The sequence below is a fragment of the Chelonoidis abingdonii genome, chromosome 6 (genome assembly GCF_003597395.2).
Source record: "Chelonoidis abingdonii isolate Lonesome George chromosome 6, CheloAbing_2.0, whole genome shotgun sequence".
Taxonomy (NCBI): Eukaryota; Metazoa; Chordata; order Testudines; family Testudinidae; genus Chelonoidis; species Chelonoidis abingdonii.
The window spans coordinates 36,629,095-36,652,304 of record NC_133774.1 but is presented as its reverse complement, the minus strand read 5'-3'; the positions used below and the strand labels follow the sequence as shown (position 1 = coordinate 36,652,304).

General features: G+C 40.9%; 1 protein-coding gene across 1 annotated transcript in view; it reads right to left on the bottom strand.

Moving 5' to 3' along the window:
* Positions 1 to 7,335: 7,335 nt before the first annotated feature.
* Positions 7,336 to 23,210, bottom strand: part of IL31RA (interleukin 31 receptor A) — a 60,827-nt gene continuing 44,952 nt past the window's right edge. The window contains 4 exon segments of the mRNA XM_032769020.2: positions 7,336 to 12,014; positions 12,017 to 12,473; positions 15,959 to 16,037; positions 22,421 to 22,514. Of these exon segments, the coding sequence (XP_032624911.1) occupies positions 11,842 to 12,014; positions 12,017 to 12,473; positions 15,959 to 16,037; positions 22,421 to 22,514 (803 nt within the window). The 3' untranslated portion in view covers positions 7,336 to 11,841.

Below are 23,210 nucleotides of genomic sequence, written 5' to 3'. Positions count from 1 at the left end.
AAGTATGAGGTTAGCTGGCAGACTTCAAGCACCCAAGTTTGAAAGTTTTGACCTCTTTGTGTTATTTGATTGGTTAATATGTGAACAACAGTATGAAAATATGATTATGGCTTTCTTAAGGAAGCACATAGATCACTCAGGTACTAGTGTCTAAAACAAGTTTAACTCAGTTCACCTTAGTATTCACATTAATCAAACCTTGCTTTAATTTGGAAGTATTTTCCACAGATACACTTCTTGTAAAGAATTCATGAGGAAGGGGAGACAAGAAAAGGACCAGGGGATTTTTAGATACACCAGGAAAGAGTTGTATCATATTCTGCTTGTATTCTTTATACAATTTGGAGAGTAATGCTTTGGGAACATGTCTACACATATGTTTATACATCTGTTTTAGCCCATATGGTGACATTAAACAGTTTCCTTACAGAAGAGACTCAGCCAAGAAGAAACTCCTTTCCCCCTGCCCCACCCCCCGCTCCCTTTAAAGTCTGCTTCCAGAGCTCATTTTCGTGGTTTGATTAAAGGGATATTTACATAACACAGGGGTTTTAATTAAATAGCAAAATGTCAATGCACTGACTTTTCAACCTTGGAAACAAAAGGCAAGTAACATAATTATCAAACAAGCATGGGAAAAGTTCATATAAGTTTTAAAATTTTAAATTCTGAAGCTCAATATACTTTGGCTACAGGACAGAAATTTTGTAATCAAATTGTAAAGATATCAAGTAACTTAACGGAACTAAATGGGTATTATTTACTTTATAAACTGAACCAAGACAATAAACTAATCAGTTGAAAGCACAAGGAATATCTGAGAAAGGTACAGAATTAGAATTCTGATAACAACTCGGGGTTCTGATTGAGAATAGTCTGTGTGACAATTTTCTTTAGGGTTGCCACCCATCTGATTTTTACCTGGACAGTGTGATTTTTGGCTTATGTGTCTGGGTGCCATTTAGCATTGCCAGGTGCCTAGTTTTCAGGTATCTGGCAACCCTAAATGGCACCCAAACCAAAAACCTGGTTACCAAGAGGCAGGGGGAGGCGCCAGATCATTAACTCACACCAGCTCCTGCTCAGTCAGGGCTGCCTCCCACCTGCAGGGTAGTTCCTTGAGATGATCCTGCAAAGAATTGGTGGGCTCAGGGAGAGAAGAGCATGACAGGGGAAGGGCCGTGGGGGGAGTCAGAGAAGGGGATGGGCCTTGGGAGACGAGGCAGAGAAGAAGGCAGGACCTCAGGGATCCAGTTACCAGGAATCAGAAAGGTACACTGGCAACCCTAATTTTCTTAGGAAATGAAAGATTGTACAGGAGTGTTAGAACCTTCAAAGCCCATTGAGAATAAGGAGTTTTCATCTGGAAATATTAACGAAGAGGTGAAGAAGAGGAAGGACCAAATAAAATGGCAGCAAACAGGAGACACTAAGGAAACTAGGAAATCCAGCATTAATGTTACAAGAAACTTGAAAGAACACTAGTCTTGCAAACATTAAAACTATAGGAGCAAAGTTATGAAAATCATTCCAAATGATTTGAAAGTAAGGAAATGCACAGCTCAGCTCAAAACAGCCCAAACTCTGCTCCCTATCTTCCCTTTACATTGGCTTGGTAAGGGTGTTATTTCTGGATCCAGGACATTTCCCTTAGAGAAGTCTATATCCGATGGCCAAGATGTGCAAAAGTTAGTATTGGTTTTGGCTGCCTCTAATTTTGGATGTCCAACCCGAGACTTCATAAAGGGGCCTGATTTTCAGAAAGTGCTGAGTACCAGTGCCCACCCTCTGATAATCAGGTGTCAATTTGGGCAACCACAAAGGGGAAATACCTATTCACTGTTGAAAATCCTGGCCACAGGCTACAGCCATCTTACATCTGGAGAATCACTGTACTGTATAATTTGTGGGTCACGCTTTTCAAATATGAACTCATTCATTGCTTTTAAAATTGGCTTCATACATAAATGTATCTGATAATAAGTGACATTTTAGCATGTGAAGATGAAGACAGTAAGTTCTGTAATTTCCTGATGCAGGTTATGGTTCCATTGATGCACTAGCACCATGAATGACGACACTTGTGTAATTGGTGGCACAGGCTGTTTGGATGAAATCTTGCCCCCAGTGTTTTGCCATTGACTTCAATGGGGCTAGGATTTCACCCTTGTGAAAATTTATAACAAACAGAATTATAAATGATATTTCTAAAATGTCTCACTTCAGAGTCAGAGCTTATTTGAATTTTACAATTTTACTAAAAGTGCTATTGGCAAAGAACAAAATACGGAATATAATAAAATTGTATTTTTATTCATAGGTTTTCTCCTCTATATCCAAAGTGGCAAACACTCTGTCACTGCCAAAAAATTACTTTCGTGTTAACACTGAAAAGTTTAGCATTCCAAAACATTAACACAGTTCACATTTCATATACACAATCTCATATTGTGCTATTAACATATCAATATTAATTTTGTAATGCGACATTTTAAAACATAAGAATTATAATCCATGATCCAAAAATCACATGGCAATTATCACTGAGTCCCATTATTCAAACTCATTGAGGGTGCTTTCAAAATTACACTGTTGGAAACAGGGCTTCAGAGTTGGTTCTTTGAATGTAATAATAATGTGTGAATTCAACTATCATCATACTGTTCGGGTAAATGTCACCTCAGGGCATGATGCGGAGATAAAATTTCTATCCACCAATAATGACGGCTTCTTGAAGCAGCTATTCTTGAAGTCCACAAGGGGAAAGGCAATTCTTGATTTAGTCCTAACTAGAGCAGAGGATCTGGTCCAACCGGTAACTATAGTTGACCTGATCAATAATAGAGACCATAAAGTAATTAAATTCAGCATCCTTGTGGGGGGAGGAGGGGACCAAAAAGACCCATCACAGTAACATTTAATTTTAAAAGGGGAACTACACAAGAGTGAAGACTCTAGTTAGATAGAAATAAAAAAGAGCAGTCACAAGGGTTAAATGCCTGCAAGCAGCATGGAAACTACTTAAAAACACCATAATAGAGGCTTGGACTAAATGTGTACCCCAAATCAAAAAGAAATGGGATGACCAAAAGAATAACACCATGGTTAAACAGCGGACTAATGGAGGCCATTAGAAGCAAAAAGGCATCCTTTAAAATTTGGAAGTCAAATCCTAATGAGGAAAATAGGAAGGAGCACAAAGTCTTGCCAGTAAGATATAAAAGTATAATAAGAAAGGCCAAGAAAGAATTTGAAAAACAACTTGCGAAAGATGCAAAATTGAACAGTAATTTTTTTAAGTACATCAGAAACAGGAAGCCTGCCAAAAAGGCAATGGGGCCACTACACATTAAAGGAGAACTCACAGATGACCAGGCCATTGCAGGGAAGTCTAATGAATCCTTTGCAACAGTCTTCACTGCAGAGGATGTGGGGGAGATACTCACATCAGAGGTATTCTCTTTGTGTGACAAATCTGAAGTACTGCCTTAAATTGATGCATCAGTAGAAGAGGTGTTAAAACAAATTGATGATCTAAACAGTAATAAGTCACAAGGACCAGATAGTGTTCCCTCACGTGTGCCGAAGGAACTCAAATATGACATTTCAGAAACACTAACGATAGTAAGTGTGGCATGTAGTATGAAAACACCAGATGACTGGACAGGAGCAAATATAATGCTGATTTTTAAAAGGCGCTCCAGCGGCGATCCTGGCAATTACAGACCAGAAAGCCGAACTTCAGTACTGGGCAAATTGATTAGAAACTATGCAAAGAATAGAATGATCAGACGTGTAGATAAAGATGATTTGTTGGGGAAGAGTAAATACGGCTTTTCTAAAGGGAAATCATGCCTCACCAATCTATTAGAATTCTTTGAGGAAGGCAACAAGCATGTGGACAGGGGTGATCTGATCAATATAGTGTACTTGGATTTTCAGAAAGCTTTTGATACTGTCCCTCACCAAAGGCTCTCAAGGAAACTAAATAGATATGGGGTAAGAGGGAAGGTCTTCTTGTGGATCAGTAACTGCTTGAAAGAGAGGAAACAAAGGTCAGTTTTTACAATGGAGAGAGATAAATAGTGGGGTCCCCCAAGGATCTGTACTGGGTGGCACCTGTGCTATTCAGCATATGCATTAATGAAATGGGAAAAGAGATGAACGGTGAAGTTGAAAAATGTGTAGATGATACAAAATTATTCAAGATAGTTATGTCCAAAGCCAACAGTGAGGAGTTAGAGCGGGATCTCACAAAACTGGCAGACTGAGCAACAAAATGACAGATAAGGTTCAACATTGATAAATGAAAAGTAATGCACAGTAGAAAAACTAATCCCAACTATGCATATATAATGATGGGTTCTAAGTTAGCTCTTACAACCAGATAAGGAGATATTGGAGTCACCATACATGGTTCCTTGAAAACTTCTGCTCAGTGCATAACAGCGATCAGAAAGATTAATGGTATGTTAGGAACTATTAAGAAAGGCATAGAAAATAATACAGAAAATTTCATAATGCCACTATATAAATCCATGATGCAACCACAACTTGAGTACTGTGTTCAGGTCTGATCACCCCATCTCAGAAAGGATATAATGGAATTGGAAGAGGTTCAGAGTAGGGCAACAAATGTGATCCAGGGTGTGAAACAACTTCCATAGGATGAGACGCTAAGGAGGGATATGATAGAGGTCTATAAAATCATGAATGGTATGGAAAAAGTGAATAAGGAAGTGTTATTAGACACAGACACAAAGAATGGGGTAGATTAGCTTGATTTTGCCAAACAAAATCCATTAACTACATAAAAATAAAACTTTATGCTAGATCAGACGAGTTGGAAAAAGCTTTCTGGGAAAACAGACAAATGGACCATCCCCTGAAGGATGAACTCACTCACTATACAGAGCCTGCAGCTGCAGTGCAGCTTCTGAGCCATCACTGAAAGAAACCTACAGTTGATCAGTCTCTCAGGCAAGTGCAGAGCTGTTAACTCATGCAATTATATTAAAAGTCTTATGATATTTGGTGGTGGGTGTTGTCATGCTCCTGCACCAGGTATGGAGTGGCTACAGAGCTTGCTTATCCACACCAGATGTGTTCATCATAAGATCCTTCAGTGCTCTGCCAGGCTGCAGCTGAAGTTAGCTTAAATGGGGTGTTTTACAGAGAGCACCAGCAAGTGGCTGAACAGTAATACAGTTTAGCATTCCATTACATCTCCCTTGTTAAGTTTTACACTCCTACCATTTACAATATTTACACTATCACACTGTCTTTGAAGTTCAGTATGTATAAGTTTGTTAAGTGTGTCTCATTTCTAAGTACATGACCTGAACATGCAACAACTGTGTCATCTGGTTGTCCATTAGCTGCAATGACAGGCTGTGATCAGTTTGAAATCCGAGTCACCTTGTTCTGCATCTGCCAGCTGTAGAGTTTGCTCTGTTGATTGTTCCTTCTGAGGAACAAACTGTAGATGCCAACGGTTCCTGTTGAACTCTCCACTGTTGTTCTTGATCACAGATGGTGCAGGCACTGAATTCTTTTTCTTCACAACAGTTGGCATTGTCCATCCCTTTTCTCCATCCAGTTTGACACATGGAGTCACCAGGTTCTAGACCCAACGGTTCCCTGAGTGATGTCTGTTGTAATAGCTCTTTCAGCCTTTTTATCCAATTTGGCTTCTCTCTTCATGTCTGGCCACTTTGGACTGAGGGAGCGGCTCCTCTCCCCGGCAGCTTTGGCTGGCTGGGCTGAGGAAGGGGCTCCTCCCCTGGCTGAGGCAGGTACACCCTGGGGCCGGGGGAGGGGGGGAGGCATCTCTCTCTGTCATGGCCCTGAGTGGGGCTTAATAGGAAGCTGCGCAGCCATGCAGCTTAGAGGAAACTTAGGTGCCAGGTACCAGGACATGTGGGTCTGTCCTGGGGGCCCAACTAGGCATGGAGGGGCGGAGAGCTCTGGAAAGGGAAGGTCAGGTCAATCGGTTACACCCCCTGTGTGAGAGAGGTGTACAAGAGAGTGTGTGTGCGTGTGTCACCTCTCCCCATGTGTGTGCATGTGTGGGGGGTAGGGGTGCATATGTCACCCCTCCCCATGTGAACCCTAAAGCCTTAAAAATAAGAAGGTAAATAAAAAGAATCCAGCTATGCAATATTTCTTTTTAACGGGGGCTCAGTCAACTTTATGTTAATTTGAACATTTATACTATTGATTGCCATTGAACTTGCTTGAATATGAGTAATTTTACCGGGTGTCCTGCACTCAGCATAGGGAAATATGGTCACCCTATCTTTAATACTCTCCCAGGTATGGCCAATGTTCATTTGAATAAGATATGTTACACAAGGTGCCACCAAGTGGCCAAATAATATAATAGAGTTTAGCATTCTATTACAGTTTGGGGGTTTGCTTCAAGTTTCACAAGAACTCATAGTTGCTGAAGTCAAACTCAAAACATTTCCTTTAGTTAATAAAGGCCATCGCCCATTACTTTCAGTGGGATTTAAGCCAAGCTGCCCATCAGTTCCCTGGTCGTTACACAAGGGAATGAGGGTGCTCTAATCCAATGGTTCTCAACCAGGGTACACATACCCTGGGGGTACACAGAGGTCTTGTAGGGGGTACATCAACTCACCTATTGGCTTAGTTTTACAGCAGACTACATAAAAAGCACTAGTAAAGTCAGTACAAACCAAAACTTCATATAGATAATGACTTGTTTACAGGACTCTATATACTATACACTGAAATGCAAGTACAATATTTATATTCCAATTGATTTTATAATTATAGGGTAAAAATGAGAACGTAAGTAATTTGTCAGGAACAGTGTGCTGTGACACTTTCGTATTTTTATTTCTGAATTTGTGAGCAAGTCGTTTGAGTGAGGTGAAACATGGTTTACAAAAGACAAATCAGACTCCTGAAAGGGGTACAGTAGTTTGGAAAGGTTGAGAGCCACTGCTCTTATCAAGACAGGTGCTGCTCTCTGGCTACATCTACTCTATGAGCGAAGAGTGTGATTCTCAGCTTGCGAAGACATACTTGTGCTAGGTCTCATCTCAGCCAGTATGCTAAAAATAGTAAACGGAGTGTTTTTTCAAATCAGTATCTGTTTCTCTCTCTCTCACACTCACACACACACACCCCACTTGCCACCTCTGAGGTTCTCCAAGACTGGGAAGAATCTCAGGGGGGTAAAGTCACAACGCATATTACAAAATGCTATCGTGGCCTGTCAATAGTCAGATTTTATACACACACACACACACACACACACTCCGAAAGCCATAGCACCCGCAATGGCCAGGTCACCAAGAACAGGGCCTCTATCCCATATGGAGTGCCTGGCCAACCTGAGGGAGCAAAAAAGAAAGTCTGGATGAGACATTTTCAGACTTCATAGCAGTGTCTTCCCCCCAAAATCAAAGCTGGGTGAGAAGTGGAGGCAGTACTGAGGACCCACAAGGAGAAAGAAATGGAGCTCACAAACAAGACCGTGACAGTGGCTGAGGACAGCATTGCAATCACCAGGGAAAGCATTACCATAGCCAAAGAGAGCTTGGAAATGGACAGGGAGATACAGAGACAGCTCATGGAGGCTATATCAAGCCAAAATTCACTGCTTCATCACAGGCTGATGCAAGGACAGCAGGCGCTGCAGCCCTGTGTACTGGGACCTAGGCATGTTCTTTAGCCCCTCAACAATACAATATTGGGACCACCCCACAACTCCTCCCCGACCTACCCTTGCAGCAGTGGTCCCAGAGGCCATTCTCCTTGTAGAGTTAACCTCTGGGCACAGAGGACAGTTGCACCTGGGAGGGACCCCAGCACCCCTGAAAACTTTGCACCGTGCCACTCAATCCCTGAAGTTCTGTGAACAACAAGAGGCAGAACCAAGGCACGTACTCCCTGTGACTTTCAGGCCCTCCACCTCTTAACTGTTGTTCTGCCCTGTATTGCATCTTCAATTTTAGCTGCACTATTATTTTCTTAAATGTATGTTTGACTACAAGTTGTTTTAGTATTGGTTCTATAAGAACTTTATTTTCGGTCTGTTATATCACCGTTGTTTCATAATAAAAAATTTAAAATTCATACATTATGACTCATTACTGCATGAAAGTCAAACACTTTTAAACAAAGTAAAAATAATGTACAGGGTTTTTAAAAAGTACTTGAACAAGACCGCACTTGCATCACCCATAAGCACTGCACACAGTGAACCCAAATTCCCCCTCCACGGGCTAATGGCTGATTGTACAGTCACACATTTTCAGGGATGAGACTCAAAATAAGAACAATAGGCATCCCTAACAATATTTCCCCTTGTGTTTCCATTTACTTTGGGACATCTGCTGTTTTTACCACTGAACAAATATCTGGACCGTCCTCAGCAGTAAGGCTTTTTTCCCCTTATTCTCACGAATATCCTGCAGAGTACAACACAGTGAAATAATGGTTGGCATGTTTTTTTCTGGTGCTTCCAAACTATTACACAAATAGCACCATCTCCCTTTCAGACAGCCAAATGCATACTCGACTATCATTCTGCAACTACTGAGTCCGCAATTAAAAAGTTCTTTCCTTCTATCCAGATGGCCTGTGAATGGTACATTAACCAGCAGGGACTAAGTTAGGTCTCCCAGAATAACTGAAGGGACTGGAGATGCTTAATTCAAACTCATATGTCCCACCACTAAAACCTAGATCCTCAAATACCATCAGTACAACTACATTTCTCATTGGAAATTAATGCTACTTTATATTTGAATTAGCACTTTTTATCCAAGGATCAAAATGTGCTTTAAAATTTAGTCTTTCTACACATTTGAGAAATAGGCATTTTACAGAGGAGGAAACTGAGGTATAGAAAGAGTCATCCAAGATTACACGGAAAGGGGGACAGAGCCAGGAAAAGAACAACCCTGGTCTCCTAATTCCCAGTCTTGTGCCTTTCTCACTAAAACCCTCACTTTTCATTGCTTAGAAAATTTAAGGGTGTATATTCACATGCTCTAACAGCAAAAACAACGAACCAAACACAAAAACCTCACTACTGCCATAAAATTCTTACTGATTTATTTTTTCAAATAACCAATACAGAGCAGATGCATTCAAAACTAAAGAAAAAATCTGATTAAAATAGTGCTTTAGATATGATAGTTGTGTGACTGCAGTCACACGGCATTTTTATACACAAATGTATGGAAAGGGTTGCAGATTATTGGTCTTGTTCATGCAATACATACATTAGTGCATGCAGTCCAGTATTTAATAAAGATTATAGTGTAGACTCTCCTATGTTTTAGACCAGTTTCTCTAATTGGTCCATGAACCAATGTTGATCTGTGAAGCACTTACTGGTGGTTTGCAGAAAGCTGGTCACATATTTATGTCTCCTTATTTCCAGCAGCTAAACTGCATTAATACTTCCCTAATATCATTTCTCCATGTAAACAATTAATACACATGCCACAATGATACTATTTGATGGTCAATGGGAGGGAGGATGTTCCAGGAGACAATCTCTGCATTCACAATGAATAAATTTGAGCAATGTTCTAGGCAATTTCGTGTTTGCAGGAATATGTTTTCAAAGTTTTTTTAAATAGTAAATGTTAGTATTCATTAATAATACTCAACAGGCAATGCACACCTTCCCCTAGTCTCAATAAGTAGCCTCAGCTCTGATTAGGAGGGATCCTCCCTAAGAATAAGAGGACTAAGTTGACTCCCCATGCACATTCAGTACCCCAGTCCAAGATTGCCAGCAAGGATGATGATTATGATGATTACTGTCATGCCTAGCAGTCTTAGGATGCCAATTAATGCACATTCTGGTAGCCAGCAGACCAACAATTCATTTCACATTGGTCTCTCAACCCTTTTCACACTGTAACAACTTCTGAGTACTGCTAATGTGGGCTACATTCAGTTCACTCATTTCAGAATTAATGGCTTAATAGACCATTATCAGTCCCTGGCACCATTTAGAATTTATCTGCACTTCAGCTGGGAGCATGCCTCCCAGCCCAGGTAGACAGACACACACTAGCTCTGCTTGAGCTAGCATGCTAAAAATAGCACTGTGGACACTGCAGGACAGGATAGCCACCCAAGTACAAGCCCACACAACCCCTTGGGTCTTTACTCAGGTGACTAGCCCATCCAGCTACATCCATGCAGCTATTTTTAGCGTGATCGCTCAAGGAGATCTAGCACGTCTGTTTGTCTGTCCTTCTGGGCTGGGAGAAACACACTTAGCGGCAGTGTAAACATACCCTCAGTCATCTTTGTTGTGCTACTGGGATAAAATTCAAAGAAAATAAAAATGGTTAGTATTATCTTGAAAATAATCAAAGGACAAGCCACGTATCTCACTAGGCCCGGCTGCCCAAAAAGTGAATGGGGACTTGAACACTTGTCATTTTAAGTTTTGATACTTTTTACTGAGCTGTCAGTGTGCTTGGATCTATATAAATATAGAAGTCAGCTTGGCCTTTATTCTAATGGACTTTTTGATTCAATTTTTCTCATCTATAAAGAACCAGTCCCCTTATGAACATTTTTTTCTTTTGAATATTAATATGCCTCTGGTGTAACCACAACAGTTTCCCTTTTTCTAGCTCAATAGCTTTGCTTATTTTGATTTGTCATTTTTTAAATGTTTTTGCAAATCATGTAATTATCATCAGAGTTCTCTATGGGACTGATTATGATCTCATTTCAAGAGTAACACTACTGAACTCAACGAAGTTATATACTGCAAAATTGAGCTTCAGGACTGAGTCCTACTTGCCTGGACACTTCTAAAGATGCCATGCTCAAAAAAAGATTCTAGGATTTCCAAGTGTAATTTCCAGAAGTTCTAAGTTTAATGCGATAATCTTCAAGGGACTCCTTTGACTACTCAGTTTGATTCAGCATTTTCCTTTAGTTAGAGGAGAAGCACTGCCTTAAATATAGATTCAGTGCCCTTTTCTACAGAAGAGGCTGTGTTCAGTTAAGCCATTTCAGTCAAGGAAGTCAATGCATTAACTGGGGAAGCAGCTGGAGGGCCAGCAGAGATCCACAGTGACAAAGGAGTAAGATGATAGGATGGGGCACACGGAGTGACAATGAGTGACAAATAAACAGGAGAACTGAAAAACAGAGTAAATTATAGAAGATAAAAACAAGATAAAATGAAACAGGAGAGTGACAGAGAATCCAACCAAATCTATGGCCACAGACAAAATCTTGTCGACACAAACAGGAAGCACAATATCCAAACCAGATGACCGAAGTGGCAAGAGGAACAGCAAAGCCTCCAGTTACTTGACAAATGGCAGGAACATTACAAATAGAATTGAAAACAGAAGTTAAGGGAAGGAAGAATGAGAAAAGAGAAGCTCTATTTCTCGTAACTTTAAGAAAGAAGAAAGGAAGGGATTTGAAGATCCTGGCAATGTTTGAGTAAGCATGCATGGCCTTAGCAACAGCCTGCTTCGGAAAGAGACTGTCAAGAAGGAAATCAGCATCCTGTTTGCACTGATGGATACTGTCATGGTAAAGATAAATTTGTTTAATAAACTGGAAGGGGAGGGATAAAAAGAATTAAGTGTGATTCCTTTGCCTGGCTACTGGCACATATTTCTCTGTCTGTCTGTTAAAGAAAACAATAATATGAAGTCAAAATTAACAGATGATGAAATGCATTAATTCCTTCAAACAGACTGGTAGTTTTCAGTCAAGTAAGTGATGCTAAGAGAAGACGAATGCATGTATGTATGGAAGGTAACACTCCCTCAAAGAAAAAGCAGCAGACCAGCGGGACAGTACAATACCTCAAAATGACTTTGCAGGTATGCACTGATCAGCTGTGGTCAGTCCAAACATGTCCAGTGTCACATATGGTTGCACTATAGTGTTTCGCTGGAAAGGGACTACGACAAGCAATTGATTTTTGGCTTCCTTATTGTATTCTGGCAAATTCTCAGAAATTAGAAATTCCCTTGTATTAAAGAATTCTTCAGATATGGATTGATTTTAGTTTCTTCTTCGAAATCTGTATGTTCTAGAACTTCCTCCTTTTCATTCTCTTTGCAATTCTCGATTGAAGAATGCAGGGACTCACATAAGCATTCTTTTGATATTTCTAGATGCTGATGTTGGATTCTCCTGGTAGGCATCAAAGCTGAAAGCAGCATTTGACTCCTGAAGTCTTGTTCTGTAACTATATATTGAATTGATGGTGATAGTGGTTTTACAACTTCATATTCTTCACCATACAAAATCTTTTTATGTCCATTACCCATGTCCTTTTTACAAACATTTGTATGTTTAGAATCATAGTTCTCATGACTCTCTACTAATAATGCAGTATGGTCTTCAGCAGGAAAGCATGATTCCAAAACACAGATGCCATCAGGATCAACTGTCCCATCCTCAGATTGTACTTTCTTCAGAGGCGAATTATTCTGTCAGTACAAAGAAGAAACACTTGAAACTTACATCAGTACAAAGGAAGATACATTACAAAAATCTTTTAAAAGCACCACCACCACTTCAGCTCTGTTCAAGTTTGTATGTTTAAGAAGCCACTTAATGAAACCTTGAAATGCATTTCTCTTGAAATACAGTTTTCTGAAAAGTGACTATGAAAATGGCAATGTAAAGCTCCACATTTATTGTCTCAATGAATCCACATCAAAATTTTCTCAGTTTACTAGTAAAATGACTGTTTTTTAACTCACAAGTCCTTCAAACTTAATCTGTGCCAGGAATCACGTTAGAGTATTTTCATTTTGCATATGATGACCAGTACATTCTACAGGAAAATTTTTCCCTAAGTTATACCCACAACCCCATTGTTTTTAAATTACACTTTTAGTGACATCTGTCCAACTCTATTAGATTTCAGTAAATGAAAATGGATTCAGTGACAAAACTGAAGATATGATATGATAATCTGATAGGCACTGAGAAGGAACAGGTAAGCTGGACTCACTCTGCTCCCTATGCCATTGGGCGGGGAAGGTGAAGGTGAGGATAAGCAAGGCACAGACACAGCTCAACGGACACTGCTGGCCAAAAGATTCTGATCTCAAAAGAAAAATATACAATGACAGGCACTCAGAGAAGAACCTTTATCTTAGTCCTCCACAGGAAAGCTGAGAGGGGGCCTGGGAAATTGAAAACTGAGAACTAAGGGTTACAGAGAAGCACACTCAGACCCTCTCAGAGACAGGAATACAGACTCCTGCATACCTGTCATCTCCTGTGATGGGTCAGGCTAGGGCCCGGTCTACACTACGCATTTAAACCGAATTTAGCAGCGTTAAACCGATTTAACCCTGCACCTGTCCACACAACAAGGCCCTTTATATATATTGATATAAAGGGCTCTTTAAACTGGTTTCTGTACTCCTCCCCAACAAGAGGAGTAGCGCTGAAATTGGTATTGCCATGTCAGATTAGGGTTAGTGTGGCCGCAAATTGACGATATTGGCCTCCGGGCGGTCTCCCACAGTGCACCATTGTAACCACTCTGGAAAGAAATCTGAACTCGGATGCACTGGCCAGGTAGACAGGAAAAGCCCAGCGTGGAGCTCCAAAAAGAGCTCCAAAAAGAGCTCCAGCATGGACTGTACGGGAGATACTGGATCTGATCGCTGTATGGGGAGACAAATCTGTTCTATCAGAGCTCCGTTACAGAAGACGAAATGACAAAGCATTTGAAAAAATCTCCAGGCTATGATTAACCAGAGGCCACAGCAGGGACTCAGCACAGTGTGCGTGACAAGCTACACGGAAAGCCAAAGAATCAAATGGACGCTCATGGAGGGAGGGAAGCGGGGACGAGGACTTCCGCTACCCACAGTCCGCAGTCTCCAAAAAGCATTTGCATCTTGGCTGAGCTCCCAAAGCCTGAAGGTCAAAAACATTGTCCCGGGTTGTTCAGAGTATATCTATCAATTACCCCTCCTGCCCTGTGAAGAAAAGGGAAAAAATCGTTTCTTGCCTTTTTTCAATGCACCGTTATCTACTGCATCTGCTGGTAGACGCGGTGCTGTGGCGCTGAACAGCAGCATCCCCTCCCCTTCCTTCCTGATGGCAGATGGTACAAAATGTGTAAAACATCATCAGCCCGTGAGTGCTTCTGGCTGGTCTTCGGTGAGTCGCTGGGGCGCCGGGGTAAATGGGAATGGCCCCGACATTCCTGCAGATGTGCAAAATGCTGGGTAACCAATCCTCATCATAGCAGCTGGAGCCTGAGCTCCATCATCCCCAATCCTCTTTTGTCTAAAGAAAAGATTCTGTACTCCCTGGACTATCACAGCAGCTGGGGCTGCACTCCTCTCCTGCCCACCCTTTAATGTCCTGCCTAGACTATCATAGCAGTGGAGGCCTGCCTCCCCTCATTTATCTCACTAAAACTCATGTTCTTATTCCTGCATTCTTTAATTACTTCATCACCACAATGGGGGACATGCCACAGTAGCCCAGGAGGGGTGGGAGGAGGAAGCAACAGATGGGGTTGTAGCAGGGCACCCCTAGAATGGCATGTAGCTCATCATTTCTGCGGATCTCTGGGCTGGGACCGGAGACAGCTATGATCTCTGGTTCTCTAGTAGACTTGCGCCATATTCTAGGCAGGATGACCTCTATTTTTAGACAAAACATAAAAGAGGGAATGACCCGGGAGTCATTCCTATTTTTGATCATGTGCCCCGGCCGATCAGCGAGGCCAGCCAGGACACCCATGGACAGCAGCAGACGGTACAATAAATATTGGTAACCGTCATCACACTTTCCATGCAAACGGTAAAAATGATGATAACCATCCTCTCATTGCCAAGTGTTACAATGGCAGACGGTGCAATAGGGATGGTAACCATCTCTGCTACCTTGCAAAGGCAAATGAATGCTGCTGTGTAGCACTGCAGTATCACCTCTGTCAGCAGCATCCAGTATACATATGGTGACAGTGACAAAAGGCAAAACAGGCTCCATGGTTACCATGCAATGGCGTCTGCCAGGGCAATCCAGGGGAAAAGGGCACGAAATGATTGTTTGCCGTTGCTTTCACGGAGGAAGGATTGAGTGACGACATTTACCCAGAATCACCTGCGACACTGTCTTTGCACCAGCATGCATTGGGATCTCAACCTAGAATTCCAATGGGCAGGGGAGACTGCGGGAACTATGGGATAGCTATGGGATAGCTACCCACAGTGCAACACTACAGAAATCGACGCTAGCCTCAGTACATGGATGCACATTACTGAATTAATGTGCTTAGTGTGGCCACGTGCACTCGACTTTACACAATCTGTTTTACAAAACTGGTTTATGTAAAATCGGAATAATCCCGTAATGCAGACATACCCTAGGACATTTTTCATGGGCATTTGTCAGTTTTTTGTTAAGTTTATCTTTCTCTGCAATACAACTTCCCAAAGAACAAACATCTGTCAGTTTTTGTAATATGGTTTTGTTTACACCTATTCTGTATGAATTTTATCTTGTAAAAAAGAATAATAAATGCTATAATTTTAAATAGGCTACTCTGACTCATATTTTAGGATGCAAACTCTTAAAACATGTTGTAATCTAATGAGGATGAGTGAATTACTTTAGAGATGACTGCCCATTTAATTGGGCAGATAGATGAGCATCTGGAACATAAGCCCCACCACAGGCAGAAACTCATCTCATTCAAGACAAGTTGGGGAAAATGAACTACAAGAGTACAACATATCATGCTATATAAAAAGTAGTAAATATAGGTGCCTATGGAGGTATCTATAAAAGAAGGTTACATTTGGTCAAATTCATCCCTGAGAGAGCATCATTATAATCATCACTGATTTAATGAATCTAGCCCACCATGCTTCAATTGTTTATCAGAAAATTTACTCACATCACATATTTGTTTTTCTTAACAGCAATCTGATGTTACCTTAAGCATGTCAGTAGGCCACTCCACAGCAATGCTCTCTGCAGGATTTGGTATATCAGGCCAGCAAACCTTTTTCAATCTGCAATTCAGAAATGAGATTTGGCCTTTTGATGTTGGAATCAGATGACTGACATGATGAATGCCGTAGGAATACTGTATCAGTACATGAATGGATTCAACGCAGAAAATGTTTAACCAGGAATAGAATGGAAAACATTTATCAAGGGAAGTCCCTTCCCTGTATTCATTATCTAAATTATTATAATAAGGGGAGCTGCTTTCCCTCAAGTCAAATCTTATGGGCTAGAGAAAAATCGTTTAAAAGCAATAGCAGTGTGTTACCTGGGACCGGAGTTTTTGGTTTACACCAATGTTTACCATTAAATACAGAAAATAAAGCTGCAATTGTAACTATTCAAGCTACATAAGCCAAATTTTTATTATGACATGCCTAAAATAGGCTTGGAATGAAGAGAGTCTGGGTTATTTTATATAGTATCTCCTCATTGTAAAGTTAACGTAATTCCTCTTGAGTTAACCTAGCTCAAGTGACAGCAGCTGCACTGCAAAACAGTACAGGAACTCCACACTGTGGTTTTATTAGCAGCTTCATTAGTTGTGCTGACTTGAGCTGAAGCCAATACCTAAGGCTACGATTCTGTCACAGATTCTGTGCAGGGCTTGGGCTTTGGCTTCAGCCTCGGGTGGCGGGGCTCAGGCTTTGGCTTCAGCTGAAGCTTGAGCCCCACCACCCTTAACTTAGCTTCATAGGGTCCCCTGTGGTGTGGGGCACCAGGCAATTGTATTGATGTAGTGAAAACTGCATTACTGTGTGTACTTTTCTGTGATTTATTGTTTATTGCCCATGTCCTCTTCATGCCTTTTATTAAAAATACCCAGGCCAAAATCATAGCCTTACCAACACCCCCGAGAGGCAAGCCAACTCGAGTGAAGGGTTTGTGTGCGTGGATGATGTCTGAGTTAACTCTGCAGCAAAAATATGCCCATTCTTTTTTGTTGTGTTTTTTTTTAACTGCAACATAATTATCCGCCTATTTCACAGAAAAGATTGACTGCATTCAAGACACTGTCTCCAAATCTATACTCAGCAGACTGTGGCAGTCAGAAGAAAGTTTAAAATTAGAATTTATATGAGAACACAAGCTGAACAGTAGGATCTCCCAGCCAAAATATGGCAGAGCTAATTCCTGTATTTATATATAAAAAAGTGCCAGAATGACTTTAATAAAAATTAGTAGCCAAAATTAGCTTTGTGAATGCTTTAAACAGAATTGCTGCTGGTACGAATTATATCCTTGAACTCACAATTATTTACATGTGTGCATAACTTTACTCACATGAGTAGTACCTTTGAACCCTGTGGACTGTACATATGAGTAAAGTAATGCAAGTATTTAGGTTTTTCCAGGCTCAGGGCCTCATAAACATATTAAGAGAGAGTGCCAAATATAAAAGACAAGAGAATACAACAGCGTTGAGGCTATATAAGTTATATGTTACAGTGGGCACTATAAGTGGAGCTGGAATTGCTACCTACTAACATGACTCAAAGCTTCCTATTTTAAGACCCTGTTTTCAATCACATATAACTTTAACAAAATTTAACATTTGGGGGCTGAAATTTTCCACATTAGGTGTCTGCCTTAGGCAGATTTTTAAGTTTCAGCCTAAACAGCTCAGCCTTTTCTGACAATAAGTTTAGGGGGGAAATATGGTGTTTTGCAGTGTTAAGATGTCTTAGGACCATTTCTTTGTGAAGTTCTAGGAATCCTGTGCTTTGGAGCAGGGCTTGAAATTTGGCCAGGGGTGGCCAATATGTCAGGGATATGTTTTGTGCTCTTCATATGAAAATCTGCCCAAATTTGGCTAAATTGTAACCATTTAAAAAAATCAGTTTGCACGTGCTCAGTAGAGACTTCTAATGGTTTAGTAGCTAAAGTCTCCAAAGATTTTGTCATCAGAGAGGATGTGCCACACCTCACAGCATCTACATGTGACCAGACTGCGCATGCACCAGTCTCACATAGCAACTGAGCATGTTCCAGCCCAGGACTTCAGGTGGAAAGCCACACTTTCCTTATAATTCTGGTCTAGGCCAGGGCTGGGGCAGGCACCAAATATGACAGTAGAGAGACTCTCTTCTGTGCTCTCAATGACATCCTCATCAGCAGTGTGGAAGAGGACAGTGCCTAACGCAAATGCAGAGGACCAAGAACCAGACAGAAGGTGAGAGAAGGAGTAAATTGGGACAAGAAGTGTGAGGCAGGAATAACTGGTATTGAGGCTGGCAGGGGAAAAGAGAAATTGGGACTGGGAAAAGTTGCAGGGGGGAGAACAAAGGAGAGGAACGTATCTGATGAGAGGTGTGGTCCAGGCCAAGAACTGGGACTGGCTGGGCAGAAAGATTGGGACAAGGAGCTAGGAAGAGAGGACTGGGAGCCAATGGAGGGAGAAATCAGGAACAGGGAAAGAGAAGCTGGATAAGGAGCCAGGAAGGAGAAATTGTGACTGACTGGGCAAAGAATCTAGGACTGGGATGAGGAACCAGACTGAACTGGAACAACAGGTTGGAGGGGATGGGGCAGAAAGTGTGACATGTGGTACGAATAGGCAAAAGAGTCTGTGCCGTTTAGAGAACACTCCCATTCAGAGACTGGAATGGAACCCAAGATTCCCGAGACTCAGCATTCCCCTGCTGTCAGCAAATATCTGGGAAACCCACTGCAAAGGATGTGGCATCATATTCCCTTCTAGTGTTGGTCCACACAGAGGATGACAGCCTACTAGTGCTATCAGTTATTCCATTAGCTGACGTGGCAGAGATGGAAATGTTCCTACCTTGCTTATGAATCATATGGGTATCAGTACGATGCCACATGATAGAATCTCTGCTTTTTCCATTTGCTTTTTTAAAAACCTAGGAAATTGTACAAACTATGTTAAACGAATATGCCAGAATTAAGGTTGCCTGTGTAACCTTAATCTAATACGTTGCGTGTATGAATTATGTTACAATTTTAATCACATGATCACTTACTACTTTCCCAAACACACACAGTTCCCCAGCCTCATTTGGTCCATAGGATGGACAATGCTCACTTAATAAGGCGGTCCATTACAGACAGTTAACAAGAAGGTGTGAACTTCATTTCCCCAATACTAATTTCTCCCTACGGTTACTTGCACCTTTTTGTCAACTGTCTGTAATGGGCCACTCTCTTACCACGTCAAAAGTTATTTTTCCTCCCTTGGTATCCTGCTGTTTATTGATTTCTCTCATTAGACTGACATAACACTTGGCAAAGCACCCCCATCCTTTCATGTATTTATACCTGCTCCTGTATTTTTTATTTCATACAGCTGATGAAGTGGGTTCTAGCCCACGAAAGCTTATGCCCAAATAATTTTTTTGGTCTCTAAGTGCCACAAGGACGCCTTGCTTTTTGTTTTTTGTTTAGATGGAAAGTGTGAAAAATCAGGACGGGATGGAGGGGGTAATAGATGCTTATATATAAAAACAGCCCCAAATATCGGAACTGTCCCTATAAAATCGGGACATCTGGTCACCCTATTCAGCAGATTGAGGAAGTTCAGGATGAGACTTGAGGGCAGGATGACATGTAGAAGAGATTGGAAAATAAGAATTGTCTGGGGACGACGAAAATGTCCATTGCTCTGTCTCATCGGCTCTTGTGCATTACTCCAGGCACGAGTGGTAGTGGAGGGAAGGCATAGTTGACTTGGTCTGATCAGGAGTATCGCCCTAGGAACAATGGCCGAGGGCTCCCCAGAGCATTAGGTGGTGCATCTGGGAAGCAAATAGGTCTCTGGTCGGAGTCCCCCATCATGTGAACATGTCATATACTACTGAATTGTGAAGTTCCCACCTGACAGTCAATAGTGTGTCTGATGAGCAAAACGTCTGATGAGTGACTACCTTCTGCATCCCAGGAAGATAGGCTGCAGCCAGGAGGATCTGGGGATTGATGCACCAGTTTCAGAGACTGACTGCTCTATATGCAGAGGTGATCAATCTTGTTCCCCTTCTTTGTTGATATAGAAAACAGTGGTGGCATGGGTGTGCAACTCTGTCCTGGCTGGCTCCAGTATGGCTTCATTAATCAGTAATGCTATTCTTGCCGGTTCTGATGACACTCATTGAAAAAATAATGCATTAATTAAATTTGTGACTGCACTCCTTGGGGGAGAATTGTATATCTCCTGCTGTCATAAATAGATAGCTAAGGGTTAATGTTTCTTTCACCTGTAAAGGGTTAACAAAGGGAACCAAACACCTGACCAGAGGACCAATCAGGAAACCGGATTTTTCAAAGCTCAGGGACTGAATGTTTGGGTCCCTGTGTTTTTGTCTGGCTCTCGCTATGAGAGGGGTCTTTTTTCTGACTTAATTTCGTTTCAGTTGTGACTACAAGGTGAACATGGTAGTTATTGTTTTTTTTCTGTTTTTAATTATGGGTGTTTGTGGCATGTTTTAATTGTATAGCTTTTTGATAAGGCTTTTTTTCTATTTTTCTTTAGCAATAGCTGTATGGATCATTTGATACAGAGATTTTTTGTTTTTTCTTTTCTTTTTATATAAAAGCTTTATTTTTTTTAAACTTGTAGACTTTTTCTTTTTCTGTATAATATGGCGGGATGGAATTCTGTGCCGGATTCTGTCTTCTATCGGGAGCGGTGGGGGGGGGGAGAAGGGAGGGGAGGGGGGAGGGGGAGATTTCCGTCTCGGTTTTGTCTGTTTTCAAGGATGAGAGGGGACATCTCTAGTATCCAGGCGGGAAATTGGGAGGAGTAAAGAGCGGAGGGAAGTGGGTTATTTCCCTTTGTGTGGGTCAGGGATCTGGTCTTTGGGGGCTCAGGGGAAGTGGTTTTGGGTAGAGACCAGAGTTGAGACAGGCACTGGTGTTGTGGCAGCGATATCAGATCTAAGCTTGGTAATTAGCTTAGGGGTTGCTAGCTTCTCAGTTCATGACGTACGGTTAAATTCTGGTAGGAGAGCTATGCACTGTCTGTGCTGGTTTTATGCACATTCTGCCATATATTTCGTGCTATGGCACTCTTGGATGATGACCCAGCACATGTTGTTTGATTTAAGAACACTTTCACTGCAGATTTGACAAAACGCAAAAAAGATACCAATGTGAGATTTCTAAAAATAGCTACAGCACTTGACCCTAGGTTTAAGAATCTGAACTGCCTTCCAAAATCTGAGCGTAATGAGGTGAGGAACATGATGTCAGGAATCTTAAAAAAGCAACACTCCAATGCAGGAACTACAGAACCCTAACCATCAAAAAAGAAAATCAACCTTCTGTTGGTGGCATCTGACTCACACTCATTTTCATCATCTGTGTCAGTCCACGCTGCTTTGGACTGTTATTGAGCAGAACCTGTCATCAGCATGGACGCATGTCCCCTGGAATGGTGGTTGAAGTATCAATGGGCATACAAATGTTTAGAATATCTGGCATGTATATACCTTCCAATACCGGCTACAACAATGCTACGTGAATGCCTGTTCTCACTTTCAGCTAACATTGTAAATAAGAAGCTGCTTCCCATAAATGTAAACAAACTTGTTTATCTTAGCGATTGGCTGAAGAAGAAGTAGGACTGAGTGGTCTTGTAGGCTCTAAAGTTTTACATTGTTTTATTTTTGAGAACAGTTATGTACATAAAAAAATTCTACATTTGTCAGTTGCTCATGATAAATAGATACACTACAGTATTTTTATGAGGTGAACTGGAAAATACTATTTCTTTTGTTTAATCTTTTTTACAGGGCAAATATATGTAATCAAAAATAAAGTAAGCACTGTACACTTTGTATTGTGTTGTAATTTAAATCAATATATTTGCAAATGTAGGAAACATCCAAAAATATTAAATAATAGGATATTATTTATTTAAACAATGTGATTAAACCTGAGATTAATCTTGATTTTTTTTATGCAATTAATTGTGATTAGTTTTTTTTAATTGTTTGACAGTCCTAATCTTAACATATACACACAAGTAGGCCAAACTAAGGCAATCCTAGTTCTGACATTTCCTAACTTTTGATTGTCTGACTTTGCAACCTACATGATCTTTAAACATAGGGTGAGTGTGTGTGAGTGAGAGAGAGTGTTAGCAGGCAGAAAGCCATTTAATTTCTCTTAGCTCTTTTATTCTGGCCTATCACATTTTATATAAATAGTATTTGTTTTTGCAACTATAGAGAAGAAATACATCTATTGCCTGAAGTCACAATAATTCTAAACATATGGCTATTTATTTAATTTCAGCAAATCAGGACATTTTCTTATCTCCATACAGATTTGAGTCTAACAAGCCAGCATTGTTTTTAAATAAAGATACTAGCCTTTTATGTGTTAAAATGCATTATTTTCACCTTTAACAAGCACACAAAAATTTACTTACGTGTGTTTTTTTAGAGTACAGGTTATCCCAAGGATTAATAATAAAAGCAAACAGAATCCAAACGATATTATTACAAAAACAAAGTCTTCTTTACCTTTAGAGAAAGAATAAGCATTGAAATATTGCTAAGTACTGTATATTGCACTACAGAGCAAATTTTCACTTTTAGACTATATAATTAAAGCCATCTTATTAGCCCAAGTTAGAAAAGCTCTCATTGTCACATCCTTGACCAACTGACTAAGGTACCGTATGCCACTATACAACACATGCTTAGGCCTTGTCTACACTATGGGGGGAGATCGATCTAAGTTATGCAACTTCAGCTACATTATTCACGTACCTGAAGTTGACATACTTAGCTCTACTTACAGTGGGGTCCACACTACGCTATGTCAATGGGAGATGCTCTCCCATCGACTCTCCTTGCGCTTCTCATTCAGGTGGAGTACAGGAGTTGACAGGAGAGCAATCTGCGGTTGATTTAGCGGGTCTTCATTAGACCTTCTAAATTGACTGCCGATGCATCGATCGATGTGCATTGATCCCTATCTGTTACAGCTATCCCCCTATTCCATTTTGTTTCTTACAGCTGTCCCCATACTCCATTTTGTTTTTGTTCTCCTGTGGCCTCCCCTCCCTGGCTGTTAAGTTGTTTAGCAGGGCCACTGCCCTTCTCAAAGGGTACGTCTACACTGCACGATTATTTTGAATTAGCTTAAACCGATATTACAAAACAGATCTAATAAAATCGGTTTAGCGCGTCCACAGTGGGATCCCGAAATCGATT